General features: G+C 39.2%; 1 protein-coding gene across 3 annotated transcripts in view; it reads right to left on the bottom strand.

Annotated features, from left to right (window-relative positions):
- The window catches only part of Gpbp1l1 (GC-rich promoter binding protein 1-like 1), a 58315-nt gene that overhangs the window by 7839 nt on the left and 36560 nt on the right, over window positions 1–13916 (bottom strand). For all 3 annotated transcript variants that reach the window (XM_013521584.1, XM_005398693.2, XM_013521585.1), the window contains exons 6-7: window positions 6416–6488; window positions 5859–6052 (exon numbers count right to left, since the gene is read on the bottom strand). In XM_013521584.1, the coding sequence (XP_013377038.1) occupies window positions 5859–6052; window positions 6416–6488 (267 nt within the window). The remainder of the gene's footprint in view (window positions 1–5858; window positions 6053–6415; window positions 6489–13916) is intronic.

Genomic DNA, 13916 nt, shown 5'->3' with positions numbered 1-13916 from the left:
TGACTTCTCTGACAAAGGTCTTTTTTTTTGAGGGGCGGGGTTGCAGGGATCCTTTTGAGACAAGGTCTCACTATGCAGTTCAGGCTGCCCTTGAACTCATTTTATAGCCCAGGTCTGCCTCAAGCTCACAGCAATCCTCCCACCTCAATCACCTGAGTGCTAGGCTAGGATTACAGGCGAGCAACACTATGCCCGTTTCCTACTTCCTTTTCAGTACATGATCATGTATGTTAAAATTCACCAACGTGAACTTCATCTCAACCTTAGCTGTTTTGATGGTGTTAGGGATTGAACCAGCAGGGGCTTCATACTGACTTATATTTCCAGCTCTTTTTAAATGCTTTCTTTGAGGAATGAGATATAGCTCATTACTAAAATTCACAACCTGCCCCTTTCCCCTTTTTAAGTTTCCAATGCTTCACTCTGCAGCCTCCTTCCCAAATTCCTTTCAATCTTTTCAATGGATGTAGCCATTCTCTAGCATTCTAGCCTCAAACACTACTGTCACCTTTCTTAGGTGAACTTCATTACAAAAACTAATGTGCACCCATTCAAAAATTTTAAATTGTGAAAATCATGTAGATATGTAATATGTGAAACTGTTAATTCTGCCCAAAACCTCTCTCCAGCTTTTCTTTTTTTTTTTTTTTTTCCCCCCGGTACCGGGAATTGAACTCATGACCTTGTGCTTGCCAGGCAGACGCTGTGCCACTAAGCTAAATCCATTTCCAGCTTTTATAAAGGCTTCCCCAAAATCTTTTTTTTTTTTTTGGTACCGGGAATCAAACTCAGGACCTTGCACTTGCCAGGCAGGCGCTTGTGCGGCTGAGCTATATCCCCAGCTCAAAAATTGAAATGATTTTCATGGGGGGTACTAGGAATCGAACTCAAGACCTTTCGCTTGCAAGGCAGGCGCTTATGCCGCTGAGCTATACCCCTGGCTTCCACAAAATCTTACTTCACCATTTCCTACACACCAGACATACTGAATCATTTGCCTTTACTCAAACCTGGAATATTATACCTCAACTTTCTGAGGGTGAGATTTTTGTTTTGAGACAAGGTCTCCCTATATAGTTTAGAATAGCCTTGAACTTACTATGTAGCCCAGGCTGGCCTTGAATTTGTGGTGATCCTCCTGCCTCAGCTTCCTCAGTGTTGGGATTACATGCGTGAGCCATCACATCTGGCTTTAGTGAAATTTCAAGTTCCTTCTGTTTTAAAGCCCCCATCCATTTGACTTGCTGTTAGCAAACTCATATGGTCTCTAAACTTCTATTTACTGAGTAATAGGAACTATATTCAAGTACTTTAAAACTTTAGTTCCAACTTGGCAAAATCAGTAATTTTCTCAAAATAACAGTTTACAGAGTAATACACGATTATAGCATTTAGCCGGGCATGGTGGCGCAGGCCACCATGAATGTCATTGTGTACTCAAAATCTCACACATATATACAAATCTCATACATGTATGTATGAGGTTTTGAGTACACAATGACATTCATTGTCTTATCGACGCCATTACAGGCATGCCTGTAATCCCAGCACTCGGGAGGCTGAGGCAGGAGGATCACTGCGAGTTCAAACCCAGCCTGAATTGCATAGTTAGATCTTGTCTCAAAAAGACACCAAAAAAAAAAAAAAAAAAAAAAGACAAGACTATAGCACTTGTCTAGTAAGTATGAGGCCATGTTCAACCTCCAATACTTAAAAATTCCCGCTACCCACCATTACCACATCCTTTCTCTGCCAACTATCACTATTCTGACCAGACTTCCCTATTCACCCACCCTGGTACCAGAAATTGAACTCACGATGTCGTGCATGCCAGGCAGGCACTGTGCCGCTGAGCTAAATCCCCAGCCCCACAAGTTTTTTTTTTTTTGAGACAGGGTCTCACTATGCAGTTCAGGCTGGCCTTAAACTCACTTTGTAGCCCAGGCTGGTCTCGAACTCCCAAAGATCCTCCTGCCTCAGCCTCCTGAGTGCTGGGGTTACAGACGTGTGCCACCATGCCCAGCTAGACTTCACTATTTTTTAAAGGACAGTAACAAGCAGCTTTGCATTAATTTTCTTTTCTTTTTTTTTTTTTTTTGTTTTGGTTTTTCTCCGGTACCGGGAACCGAACTCACGACCTTGTGCTTGCCAGGCAGGCGCTTTTGCATTAATTTTCAATATTCAGTCCACCCATGATTCACAACAGGGATAAAGTGATCTTAAGCTCTGCGTCGTGATTTTTATCCTTGCCACTTCATTTTTAACATATGTATGAGATTTTGAGTACACAATGACATTCATTGTCTTACTCATTTTTATAGTTTCTGTAGTCTAAAAATTATTGCAGACTGTCACAGAAGTAACACTTATGAAAACTATTCAGAGCATTGAGCTAAATCCCCAGTCCTTTCTGGGTTTTTTTGTTTGTTTGTTTTTCCCTTTTTCAGCACAGGGTGGGTTCGAACTTGTGATCTACCTACCCCAGCGTTTCAGAGTTCTGGGGATTATAGGTATGTGCCAGCATGCCCAGCCTATGGAAAGTATAAACTTTTTTTTTTGAGGTAGGCTCTCATTGTGTAGTTCAGGCTGGCCTTGAGTTCACTATGTAGCCCAGGCTGCCCTTGAACTCGTGGCAATCCTCCTGCCTCAGCCTCCTGAGTGCTGCAATTACAGGTGTGCACCACCACACACGGCTATAAACTCTTAAGGATGGGACAAACATGAAGTATGCCATTCTGACAACAATAGGTAACCTTTATTGGCATATAATGTGTGTCAGTCTGAAGTACTTCATGAAACCTCACTTAGTCCTCATAGGAAGTCCTCAAGAGTAAGTATTAACTCGTTTTCAGAGACTTAACTGAGATGAAATGGAAAGAGGTTAAGAAACTTCCCCAACAGCATACTACAAAGAAGCAAAATGAACTTAACGCATTTCAAAGTTCGGCTGTTAAACTTTCATCTGGATTGTTCTTTTCTTTGTAATAGCTGCTTTCTCCACTTGAATTTATTCTTTAGCTTCTACACCAGAGTACTAATTATCCTAAACCCTTTCCCAGATAATTGCTAAAGCTTAGATCTCAAATGTCCCCAGAAGGCCCACATTGTGCAGGCCTGGTCCTCAGCCCATGGTGCTAGTGGGAAGTAGTAGAAGGTATAGGAGGTAGTGCCTAGTGAAAGTCATGTCACTGGAGGTGTGCCCTTGTGTGTTAACAGTTTAAATTTATTTAGGGTATTATTAGACTATGGCATTACTCTGGTTGGGTATGGTGACACATACCTGCAATCCCAGCACTTTAGGAGGCTGAGGCAGGAGGATCCGAAGTTTGAGCTTAGCCCTGGCAATTTAGCAGGACCCAGTCTCCAAGTAAAAAATAGGCCAGGACTGGTGGTGCATGCCTAAAATTACAGCAGTCTGGGAGGCTGAGGTAGGAGATCACCCGTTAAAGCTGAGCAATTTTAGTGAGACCATGCCTCAAAATCAAAACTGAAAAATAAGGCTGGGTTGTAACTCACTGCAAAAGTCCTAGGTCTGATCACAGTATGGGTAGAGAGTTGGAGAGAAGGGTGGAGGATGTAGTTCAGCGAGAAAGCCTTATGTTCAATTCCCAATACTGGAAAAAAAAAAATTCAGCTATTGTTTTATCTCTTCTGTAATGACATGGCCTATGTTATATCTTGTCATTCCAGTAAACTTTTAGTTCTCATAGCTCTAATTGATGCAGTACTTTTTTGTATTACTAATAAGCAACAAATACAGTGCTTGTGAACTTTTATTTAGTTTTGTTTTGCTTTTTTTGAGATAGGGTCTCACTATGTAGTTCAGGCTGTCCTTGAACTCACTATGTAGCCCAAGCTGGCCTCGAACTCACTTCAATCCTCCTGCTTCTGCCTCCCAACAGCTAGAATTATATAGGCATGTGATACCATGCCTGGCTGAAAGTGAGTATTAATATGCAATGGTCCCTCCCACTCTACTTTCTTTGCACTACTAGGGACTGAATTCAAGGTCTTCAAACTAAGCCACATTCCCAGCCCTATTTATTTTTTGAAACTCACCAAGTGGCCTTTGCTGGTCTCAAACTTGCAATCATACTGCCTCAGGCTCCCGAGGAGCTAGGATTACAGGTGCACATCACTGTACCCAGTTGGTTTTTCTTTTCTTTTTTTGTTTTTCTTTTAATAACACAGTCTATTTTAATTTTTTTGTCTTTTTGAGACAGGGTCTCACTATGCAGTTCAGGCTGGCCTTGAGCTCACAATGATCCTCCTGCCTCAGGCTCCCAAGTGCTGGAATTACAGGCGTGCACCACCATGCCTGGCTTGTTTTTTTTTTTTTTTTTTTAAACAGTGGTTGAATTCATCCAAGCAATTGTTCTGTGCTTATGTAAGTGTGCTTGCTAGGTATGTAATTATGAGGACGACCTTGCATTTGCCCTTTAAAGTGTTGTTTTTTTTTTTTTTTTTTTTTGGTTTTTCTCGGGTACTGGGAATTGAACTCACGACCTTGCACTTGCCAGGTAGGTGCTGTGCCGCTGAGCTAAACCCCCAGCCCCTTGCCCTTTAAAGTTACACGTAAAAAAACAGATACAATAAAGCATGGCAGCTATTGTGGTTAAGAGATACAGAATGCTATATAATTATACAGATATAAGGAATTTCAGATGATATGACAGAAAATAATTCACAAAGTGAATGACATGACTTTGAAGAATTATTTATTCCCAGAAGAGAATTAAGATAAAAAGATAGACTGCACTTAGGCTGAAGAATTACATATGGAACGACTAAGTAATTTGAATACTGTATTGTAAGAAAAGGGTGTGGTGGTGCATGCCTGTAATCCCACCACTCAGGAGGCTGATGCATATGAGGCCAGTGTGGGCTACATAGTGAGTTCAAGGCCAGTCAATTACAGAGAGAGGACCTGTCTCAAAAATCCTAAACCTTAAAATTAACCCACACCCAAACCCAAAACCATCACTGACAATACACATGCATGGGCCTAATCTAGTCTGAGGCATTTTTATATGGTTCATAAACTATTAGTATTCTTACATTTTTAGAGATGTTAAAAAAGAAAATCATATGCAATATACAACAAAAATCATATATATCCTGAACGTATTTATTATCTGGCTTTTCACTGGAAAAAAAAAATTCCTGCTATACATGGTTTAGAGCCACTGAAGGGATTTAGGAAGGGATGTTACATATTCAATTTTTATTTTTGCAAATGCAATAAAATGTTGCTCATTATGTTGCCCAGATTGGCCTCAAACTCCAGGGCTCAAGTGTTACTCCTGACCCAGCTTCCTAAGCAGCTGAGCCAAAAGGCGTGTGCTCCTACACCTGGCTATATTTAATTGTTTTAGGATGATTATTCCTTAAGCTCTGTGGAAGATGAACATAAGAGAGATGAGAAAATAGAACAGTATACAACAGTGTGAGCATAGAGGAAGTAACTGATAAGAACTTTGTAACTAATTGGTTGGCTGAGGTGAATGATTTAGGAAGGTAAGGACTAGGTAAGAAGCAGCCAAGATATTCAGCTAGGATCAAACAGATGGATACTAATGCTATTAATGGAAAGAACAAATCAGGAGGAGCAGGTTTATGAGATAAAAGTTAATGCAGGTGGCAGCTGCAGAGTCTGGAGACGGTATAATACTACACATATACAAGGTACTGAGTGAGTATGTGGTAAATGATTCAACAGGAAGCAAAAAAATGTAATAAAATGCTTTCTGATTTACTACCAATCCTCTGTTGTATTAACTTCTTATGCTGAATCCAAATCATACCTTAAAAAAAACAAAAAAACCCACAAATCATACAAAAAAAAAAAAAAATCATACCTTAGAAGGAGGTGGTGCAGGCTTAGGAACCAGGTTCTTATAGACGCTTGGAACCATGGTTGATGATTTATTTCCATTTGCATGGTGAGATCCTGGTGAGGTGAATGCAGCAGAGAAGGCAGCAGCAGGATCCTCTTTGGAAACTTTTTTGATTACTAGCATCTTGGAGGGTTGCTTGGCACTAGGTGGATTTTCTGTAAATATAACAGTGGAGACACAAAAGAATGTCAAATCTGTTGAGTAACACAAAGCAGAGTTTATAGGTAGGTCATACCTCCAAAAAACGACCTGACAGTTGAGATCAAGGGACCCCAGATTTCCTGGTGTGCATTTAACAGTTATTCTCAAAAGTGACACTACTTGGGAACTCCAGGGAAAAAGCAGTATATGAAGTACTTCATAGTAAATTAAAAAACTGGCTACAAAGCACAATGATGTTAGCACTTCAGGGGTGAATGGATGAGAAAGGAGAAACAGAAAACAGCCAACAATAGTTTTTACTCCTCTAAGAGAAAAATATTTAAAGTTGTGCCTTTAAAATGGTAAAATCTACCTACCCCACACTCCAGAAGGGGTCCCAATAGGTCTGCATGGCTGATTCTGTTTGCCAGCTTCTGGATTCAAAGAAGGCTAGAAAGGAAAGGATATGAATGGCTGATGCAGAAAGCTGATCACTTTGGCACTTTTCACAAAGCAGCCATCTCCACAGAACTTATCAAAGATTACAAATTAGCAGCACTTACTAATTTAACTCTGTATTCAAGTTGAGCTATATCCCTGGCCCTTATTTTTTAAATAAACAGAATAAATGTTCAGTTCTCCACTGTTCTACAGGATATGTATGCCAAAAAAGGAGGTACATAAAGTTAAATGTGAGCCAGGCGTGGAGACACATGCCTGTAATCCCAGCACTCAAGAGGCTGGGGCAGGAGGATCGTTGCAAGTTTGAGGCCTGCCTGGGCTCCAAAGTGAGCTCAAGGCCCACCTGAACTGCACAGCAAGACTTTGTCTCAAAGACAAAAAAACAAAAACAAACAAACAAACAAAAAAGGAAGTTAAATGTGGATCATTTCCTTCAGATTTCAGGAGGACAATCTGGTCAGTGAAATGTATAATATTTACTGCACTTCTAAGACTTAGAGCAGAGGCAGACCCAGGGACTATGCTGGGAATTCTAAGGCAAACAAGAATAGTCCTTTGTCTTCATGAGGTTACTGTAACACCCCAAAGATAAACTTGTAGCCAAGTAAACACCAAAATAGGTTCAAGACTATGATAAAAATCCACATCAGGGAAGAACTCATCCAGAAGGAACAGATAATTCCACTTCAAGGAGAAGAGTTACTAGGACAGGCTTCATTACAGCCCATAGACCTCAGAGGCCTCAAAGATGAATTCCAAAGATGCAAAATGGGTGATTCTAAAAACAGAAAGCTCAATGAACAGGTAAACGTGAAAAAGAATAGACGTTCGAGAGCTCTGTAAATAGCTTGGGATCATTACTAGTAGGGAGGGAAGGGAGCATTTTGTAGAGAAAGAGATGTCCAAAAAGTGGGCAACAGCCAAATTGTGGAGGATCCTTCAGATGGATTGTATTTTATTCTAAAAGCAATGAGGATTTTTTTTTTAAACCAGGACTTGAACTCAGGATCTCGTGCTTGCCAGGCTAGGGACCTATCTTTCAAGCACAAAATTAGTATGAACCAATCAGTAATTTGTAATAGTCACACTGATAGCAGTTTAAAGGCTAGCATTAGAGATTTAAACATCAACTAAGAGACCATTAGGAAACCAATTTCATTGTTGAGGAAGAGATGAAGGAAAAGATGAAAAATTAAAAGCAAGTGACTGAGGGGCTGGGGATTTAGCTCAGTGGCACAGCGCCTGTCTGGCAAGAGCACCAGGTCGTGAGTTCAGTTCCTGGTACTGGAAAAAAACCAAAAAAAAAAAAAAAAAAAAAAAGAGCAAGTGACTGGCCTACTATATAGAAATATACAATAGTGTCCAAGCCCAAACATACAATCTGGTAATAAGGTAGGAATATGGCTTTCCAACACAACTGCCTCTGGGACATGAAACAACAAAAAGATAACCAGACTCCAATACAGAGCTTCTAAGTCAGAATCCCTAGGGGTGGGACCCCAGCTTGTATATATTTTTCAACCAGTCAATGTGAGTACCACTAGAAGAGGAAAGTACAAATTCACATCAGTCTCCAACGTACTATATAAATGAACAAATTCATGAGAGAACATGAAGGACACACATATGTATTTCTTGGATGGAAGCCTCATCCCTCTTAAAAAGCCTTCTTTCCCTTCTAAAAATAACCACTATCATGATTTAAGGTGATTACATCTTTTCTTTTATTATCGAAGTGTGTATCCTTCAACACTATTTATGGTTGTACTACTAAGGACTGAACCCAGGGCCTTGTACATTCTAGGCAAAGAGTCCACTACAGCCTTACATCCACAGTCCTTTTTTTAAATTTTATTTTGAGGGAGAGCCTTAGTAAATTGCCCAGCCTGTCCTTGAATTTGCAATTCTCCCCATCAGTCTCCCAAGTAGCTGGGATTATAGGCATGTGACACTGCACCTGGTATCCTCAACACTTTCTACAGGTTATTAAAAAAAAACCCAAACTTATAACCCTGTAGTTCCTGCAAATTGATAATTCGTTCTAGAAGCTATACCGTCTCCCCTTCCCCCTCTTTTTAGCAGGGCAACATCCTGGTGGCTTTGTAATCTTCCATCAGCAGATAATATAGTTGTTTCTTCTTCTTTTTTTTTTGGTCTTTTTGCGACTATGCAGTTCGGGCTGGCCTTGAGCTCACTTTGTAGCCCAGGCTGATCTCAAATGCACATCAATCCTCCTGCCTCAGCCTCCCAAGTGCTGGGATTATAAGTATGCGCCACCATGCATAGCCTATGTGTTTCTTTTTGTGATGCTGACAGATACTGACGCTCGAAAAGTAAAACTAATGTAAGATGTAAAGCAATGATCCAATTAGAATTCCTTCTGTTAGTTATTACACCTCATAAAAAAGAATTATTCATCTATTATTGATGATTCAATAGTACAGTTTACATGGAAAAGGTAGAATATACGTTTATTCCTAAGGCTGGGGAGTTATCAATATGAACTTACAGATCTAACCATATTTGGTATGTTAAACCTCTGCAGGTATCTTTAGCTGATGTCTAAAATAGTCCCATGTCTGGGTACTAAAACCCCTTTAATTTGGGTTCTGAATCCTTTGGACATAACCTTGGCAATTTTTTTTTTTTAACCTTAGTAATTTTTTTTTATATAGTGTGAAAAAATATTCCAAGCTTACCTTTAAGTATCCGGTACAGAAACAGTATTTTAAGACCACAATCTTTTTTTTTCCCCCAGTACTGGCACTTGAACTCACGACCTTGCTCTTGCCAGGCAGGTACTGTACCACCCCCCTTTTTTTTTCCAGTACCAGGAATCAAACTCACAACCTTGTACTTGCCAGGCAGGTGCTGTGCCGCTGAGCTAAATCCCCAGCCCCTCCTTTTCTTTTTTTTGAGACAGGATCTCACTTTGTAACCCAGGCTGGCCTTGAACTTGTGGCAATCCTCTTGCCTCAGCCCCCTGAGTGCTGGGATTACAGTCATATGCCATAACACCCGCCCAGGACCACAATCTTTTAAAGTACTGGGCTGCTCACTGATACGGAATTGTTTGTTCTTTTAGTGGACAGAAGTTGGAATAAATTATGTGTGTATGTATGTGTGTTCCACTTTGGGGATATGTAATGCCATTATGAATTCAAAGTATTTTTAGCCACGAATGCACTGACACACCTAACCATCATAGTTTGGCCAAGCCAACCTTAAATGTACTCACAAACCTCAGCTGGGCAAAATCAACACAAAGCATATTTGAGTATCTCGTGAAATTTTTAATATTATACTGAAAGTAAAAACCAAATGGTTGTATACAAATGTTTTTTGCATTATTATACAAGTTAAAAAGTTAAGTCAAGTAACTGTCAGGATGTCTGAAAGTTAAACACTTTATGATTTATTACTGAGTATTTCCAATTCAACTTGAATACTTTGGGGTTCTTCTCGAACATCTTATATTTGTGTTTTGTTTCTTCTACACAGAATCCTGATTCCCAAGAACACAAGACAAAATGTTATCGTCTCTTGCTTTATCCCTGTATATACAACAATCTCAGAAGACTGACACTGGTGGACATACTTTCCTCCTTTTTCTATTAAAAAAGTTACACTGTATCTAGACTGTCAGGACACACAACCTTACATGCTATATTCTCTTTTAACTCTTATGTAATCTTAGTTATACAATTAATCAACTTTTTAAAGGTATTACTGGGGATTGAAACCAGGTCCTAGCACATGCTAGACAAGTACTCTACCACTGAACTATATCCACAGCCAGTGATCAGATACTTAATTTTTAACACATTCTCTTTGTCGGTATCTTTCTAATTAATGGTTCTCTAGAATTTCCTCAGGAAAAATAAAGGGGAAGAGTATCTCAAGTTGTTACATACGGATGTTTATGTGTGATCTTTGTAACTAATGCTAAGTCTGAGGTCTCTCATTTGATTCACATTTTCTTTCCTTGAATACTTTTAACTATGATTCCTCCATTTATTTCTTTTTTGTCTTTTTGAGACAGGGTCTCCATATGCAGTTCAGGCTGGCCTTGAGCTCACTTCGTGGCCCAGGCTGGTCTTGAACTCGTAATCATCCTCCTTCTTCAACCTCCCAAGTTCTGGGATTATAGGTGTGCGCCACCACACCTGGCTCCTCCATTTATTTCTATTATAAAGCTTTGCTGTCAGAGTACATTTGATTTTCTCTTACAAGTAATGCCGTCTTTATGCTTGGATGCTGAAAGGGTATTTTTTTGTTCTGCTTCCTTGTTTTGTGGTGGTAGTGGAAATTGAACCCAGGGTCTTCACAGTGAGCTACACTTCTAGCCCTTTTTAAATTAATTCATTTTTTAAAGCTTCCCATCAAGTCTAGTGTTTTATAAGACTATCTCTCAGTTTTGGCTGCTATAGCTGTTCTTTCAATTTGTAGGTTTTTCTGAGGGGGAAGTATGGACATTGCTGGAGAATGAACCCAAGGCCTATTCATCCTCAACCTCTTTATTTTTTATTTTGAGACAGGGTCTTCTTGCCAGATTTCCAAGTTGCCAAGCTGGTCCTGAACTCATGATCCTGCTGCCTCAGCTTCCCTGAGTGCTAAGATTACATGTGTGCTCCCACTGTGCACAATTCAATATATATATATATATATATACACATACACACACACACATATACACATATATATATATAAAATTTTTAATATGGTTTATTTTGTTACATGAAACTTTTCTTAAATTATATTTTTTTGGTATTTAAGCTATTTCTTTGTTCTGGGTTTTCTTTGGTGGAGTGACACTAACTTTTTTATGTATATAATCATTTTTGCCAAATGTCTGTCTTTTTTGTTGAGACAGGATCTGGCTACATAGTCCAGGCTAGTCTTGAACTCACTATGAAGCCCAATCTGGTGCTGAACCACAGTGCTCCTCCTTCCTCTCAGCCTCCCAAGTGCTGGAACTGCAAGTGTGGGGCACCATGCCTAGGGTGAAAGTGTCTTTTTCTTTTTTTTTTTTTTTTTTCCCAGTACTGGGAATAGAACTCACGACCTTGCACTTGCCAGGCAGGCGCTGTGCCACTGAGCTAAATCCCCAGCCCCTGAAAGTATCTTTTCACTTAAAAAACTTTCCTTTCTGTATTCTAATCCTTGAAAGACTAAGTATTCATTCTTTGTGTTCATTCTCATTTAGCCTTCATGTTTCTGAAATCTTTCATTATTTCTTTCCAAAGTTCTAACAATTTATTTTGTTTTGCTGGACTATGTTGCTCTTAACCATTTTCTTTCCTTTTTTACCATTTTCTTAGTATCATTTGGTTATGTTTTAAGATTGTAGATTATAACTTGTTTTGTGTACATGTCTTGCAGTGTACTGTGCACTGTCTGTTGGGATTTTAGTCTGCTCCTTTTTCTACCTTATAATAAGACAGAAAGGGATTTGACCTTGATCGTTTTATGTTGTTCATTTATATGCGATTAGTTTTGAATGTGGGCCCAGCTACCATTATCTATTATCACACTCTTCCTTTCATTTTCACTGTTCAAAGATAGTGATTTACTTTCTTACTGTCATGGTTGTTCTATTCTTTTCTTTTTAAGGATTTTTTTTTTTTTTTTTGGTACCGAGAATTGAACTCAGGACCTTGTACTTGCCAGGGAGGTGCTTGTGCCACTGAGCTATAACCCAGCCCTATTCTTTCCTTTTTAAAATCTCATCTTCCCTTTTCCTTTGCTTCTACTGTGTGTCTGTCTTTATGGAGCTCAACTGGGACTGTATTTCCAAGAGTTTATCCGCAGTGAGGGGCTAGCTAAGCCCCCATTCAGCTAGCACTGGGTACGTTAAACCAATGCTATTTTAAAACAAAAATAACCTTTTGATTAATATAAAATAATATACAAAACCTTCTATAAACTAGGACCCAAATGCCTTTATAAATTTTATAGAACTTTAATATATTTTTTTCTTCTTCAGCTCATCACTAGTCCTTCTTCCTGCTGTTTTGCAGGTCATGCTTTGCTCCCCCTTTACTGATATATTACTGCCTTTGGTTAATTCTGCCCGTCCATAAGCCTCAACCTTTATCTCTATTCCAAGGCCACATTTCTCACTCATCTCTTTGGCATCAATAATTTGTTACCTTCTGCCAATTCTGCTGCTTCTATTTTCCTTTCAAGTAAATTATATATTAATCATCAATCTGCTTTGGATAAAAACGGCATTTTTTATTTTTCTTTCTCTATTGTAATACCTCAGTTCTAATTCTTTAGATTTAGTCTCTAAAGCAAGATGTTTTACAACCTAAAGGTCCACCAACAAGAAAATGGCTAAGTAAATCAGGTACATTCACACAAGAGAGTACTTATTACATAGTAATGAAAAAGATCTAGAGCGAAGTTTCTGAACCCTGGTGCTACTGACACTTTGGGCTGGTTAATTCTTGTTATGTGCTGTCCAGTGCATTGTAGGTGTTTAGAAATATCCCCTATATCTTCACACTGGATGTCAGTAGCACCATCTCCAGTTTTGACAACCAAAATGTTTCCAACAGATATTCCCAAATGTTCCCTGGGGACAAAGTTGCCCTTGGCTGGGAACCACTAATTTAGATCTTGTGTATCATCACATGTACGCCTCAAACAATTTCACACAGATAAAGAAGAATCACAGTACAGCCTACTATTCATATAAAGTTTAAAAACATGCAAAGTTTACACACATGTAATAAATTTATCCAAACCATGCCTGAGGATGTTAAAATACTGAAATCAAGAAGGTGATTTGGGAGAAGGAAGATAACAGGACTAAAGATGCCTTAACTATAGTAATCTGTAATGTCTTTTCTGAAAGAATGGTCTACAGTGTATTTGGCAAAATGTCAGTATTTCACAAGTCATTTTCTCCATACTTTTCTATATATAGTACTTTACAATATTTCTTTCTTTCTTTCTGTTTTTTTTTTTTTGGTCTTTTTGAGACAGGGTGTCGCTGTGGAGTTCAGGCTGGCCTTGAGCTCACTTTGTAGCCCAGGCTGGCCTCGAACTCACAACAATCCTCCTGCCTCAGCCTCCTGAGTGCTGGGATTACAGGCGTGCGCCAAGACGCCTGGCCCTTACCATATTTCATAGAAATACAAATATGAAATAATTTGCCTGAACTGGTCTGAGATTTGCTTTGACAGCCAACCTCCCTTTAAATCACTCACTAGGTAAAGATCATACCACCGTAACAGTTTTCTTAGGTCAATTCATTTTCCACTATGTCTGCTAAAGGACCCATGATAGAACTCAGTTTAAATTGAAGTTATTTCTAACAGGGATATTTGTAAAGAACAAAGCTTCCAAAGACAGACAGAAAGGAAGGAAGCAAGAAAAGGAAAAGAGAGAAAAGAACAGAACAGAGGA

This window comes from Chinchilla lanigera, unplaced genomic scaffold, assembly GCF_000276665.1.
Source record: "Chinchilla lanigera isolate Chin_1 unplaced genomic scaffold, ChiLan1.0 scaffold00063, whole genome shotgun sequence".
Lineage (NCBI taxonomy): Eukaryota > Metazoa > Chordata > Mammalia > Rodentia > Chinchillidae > Chinchilla > Chinchilla lanigera.
This window is presented reverse-complemented; position numbering and strand designations above follow the sequence as displayed.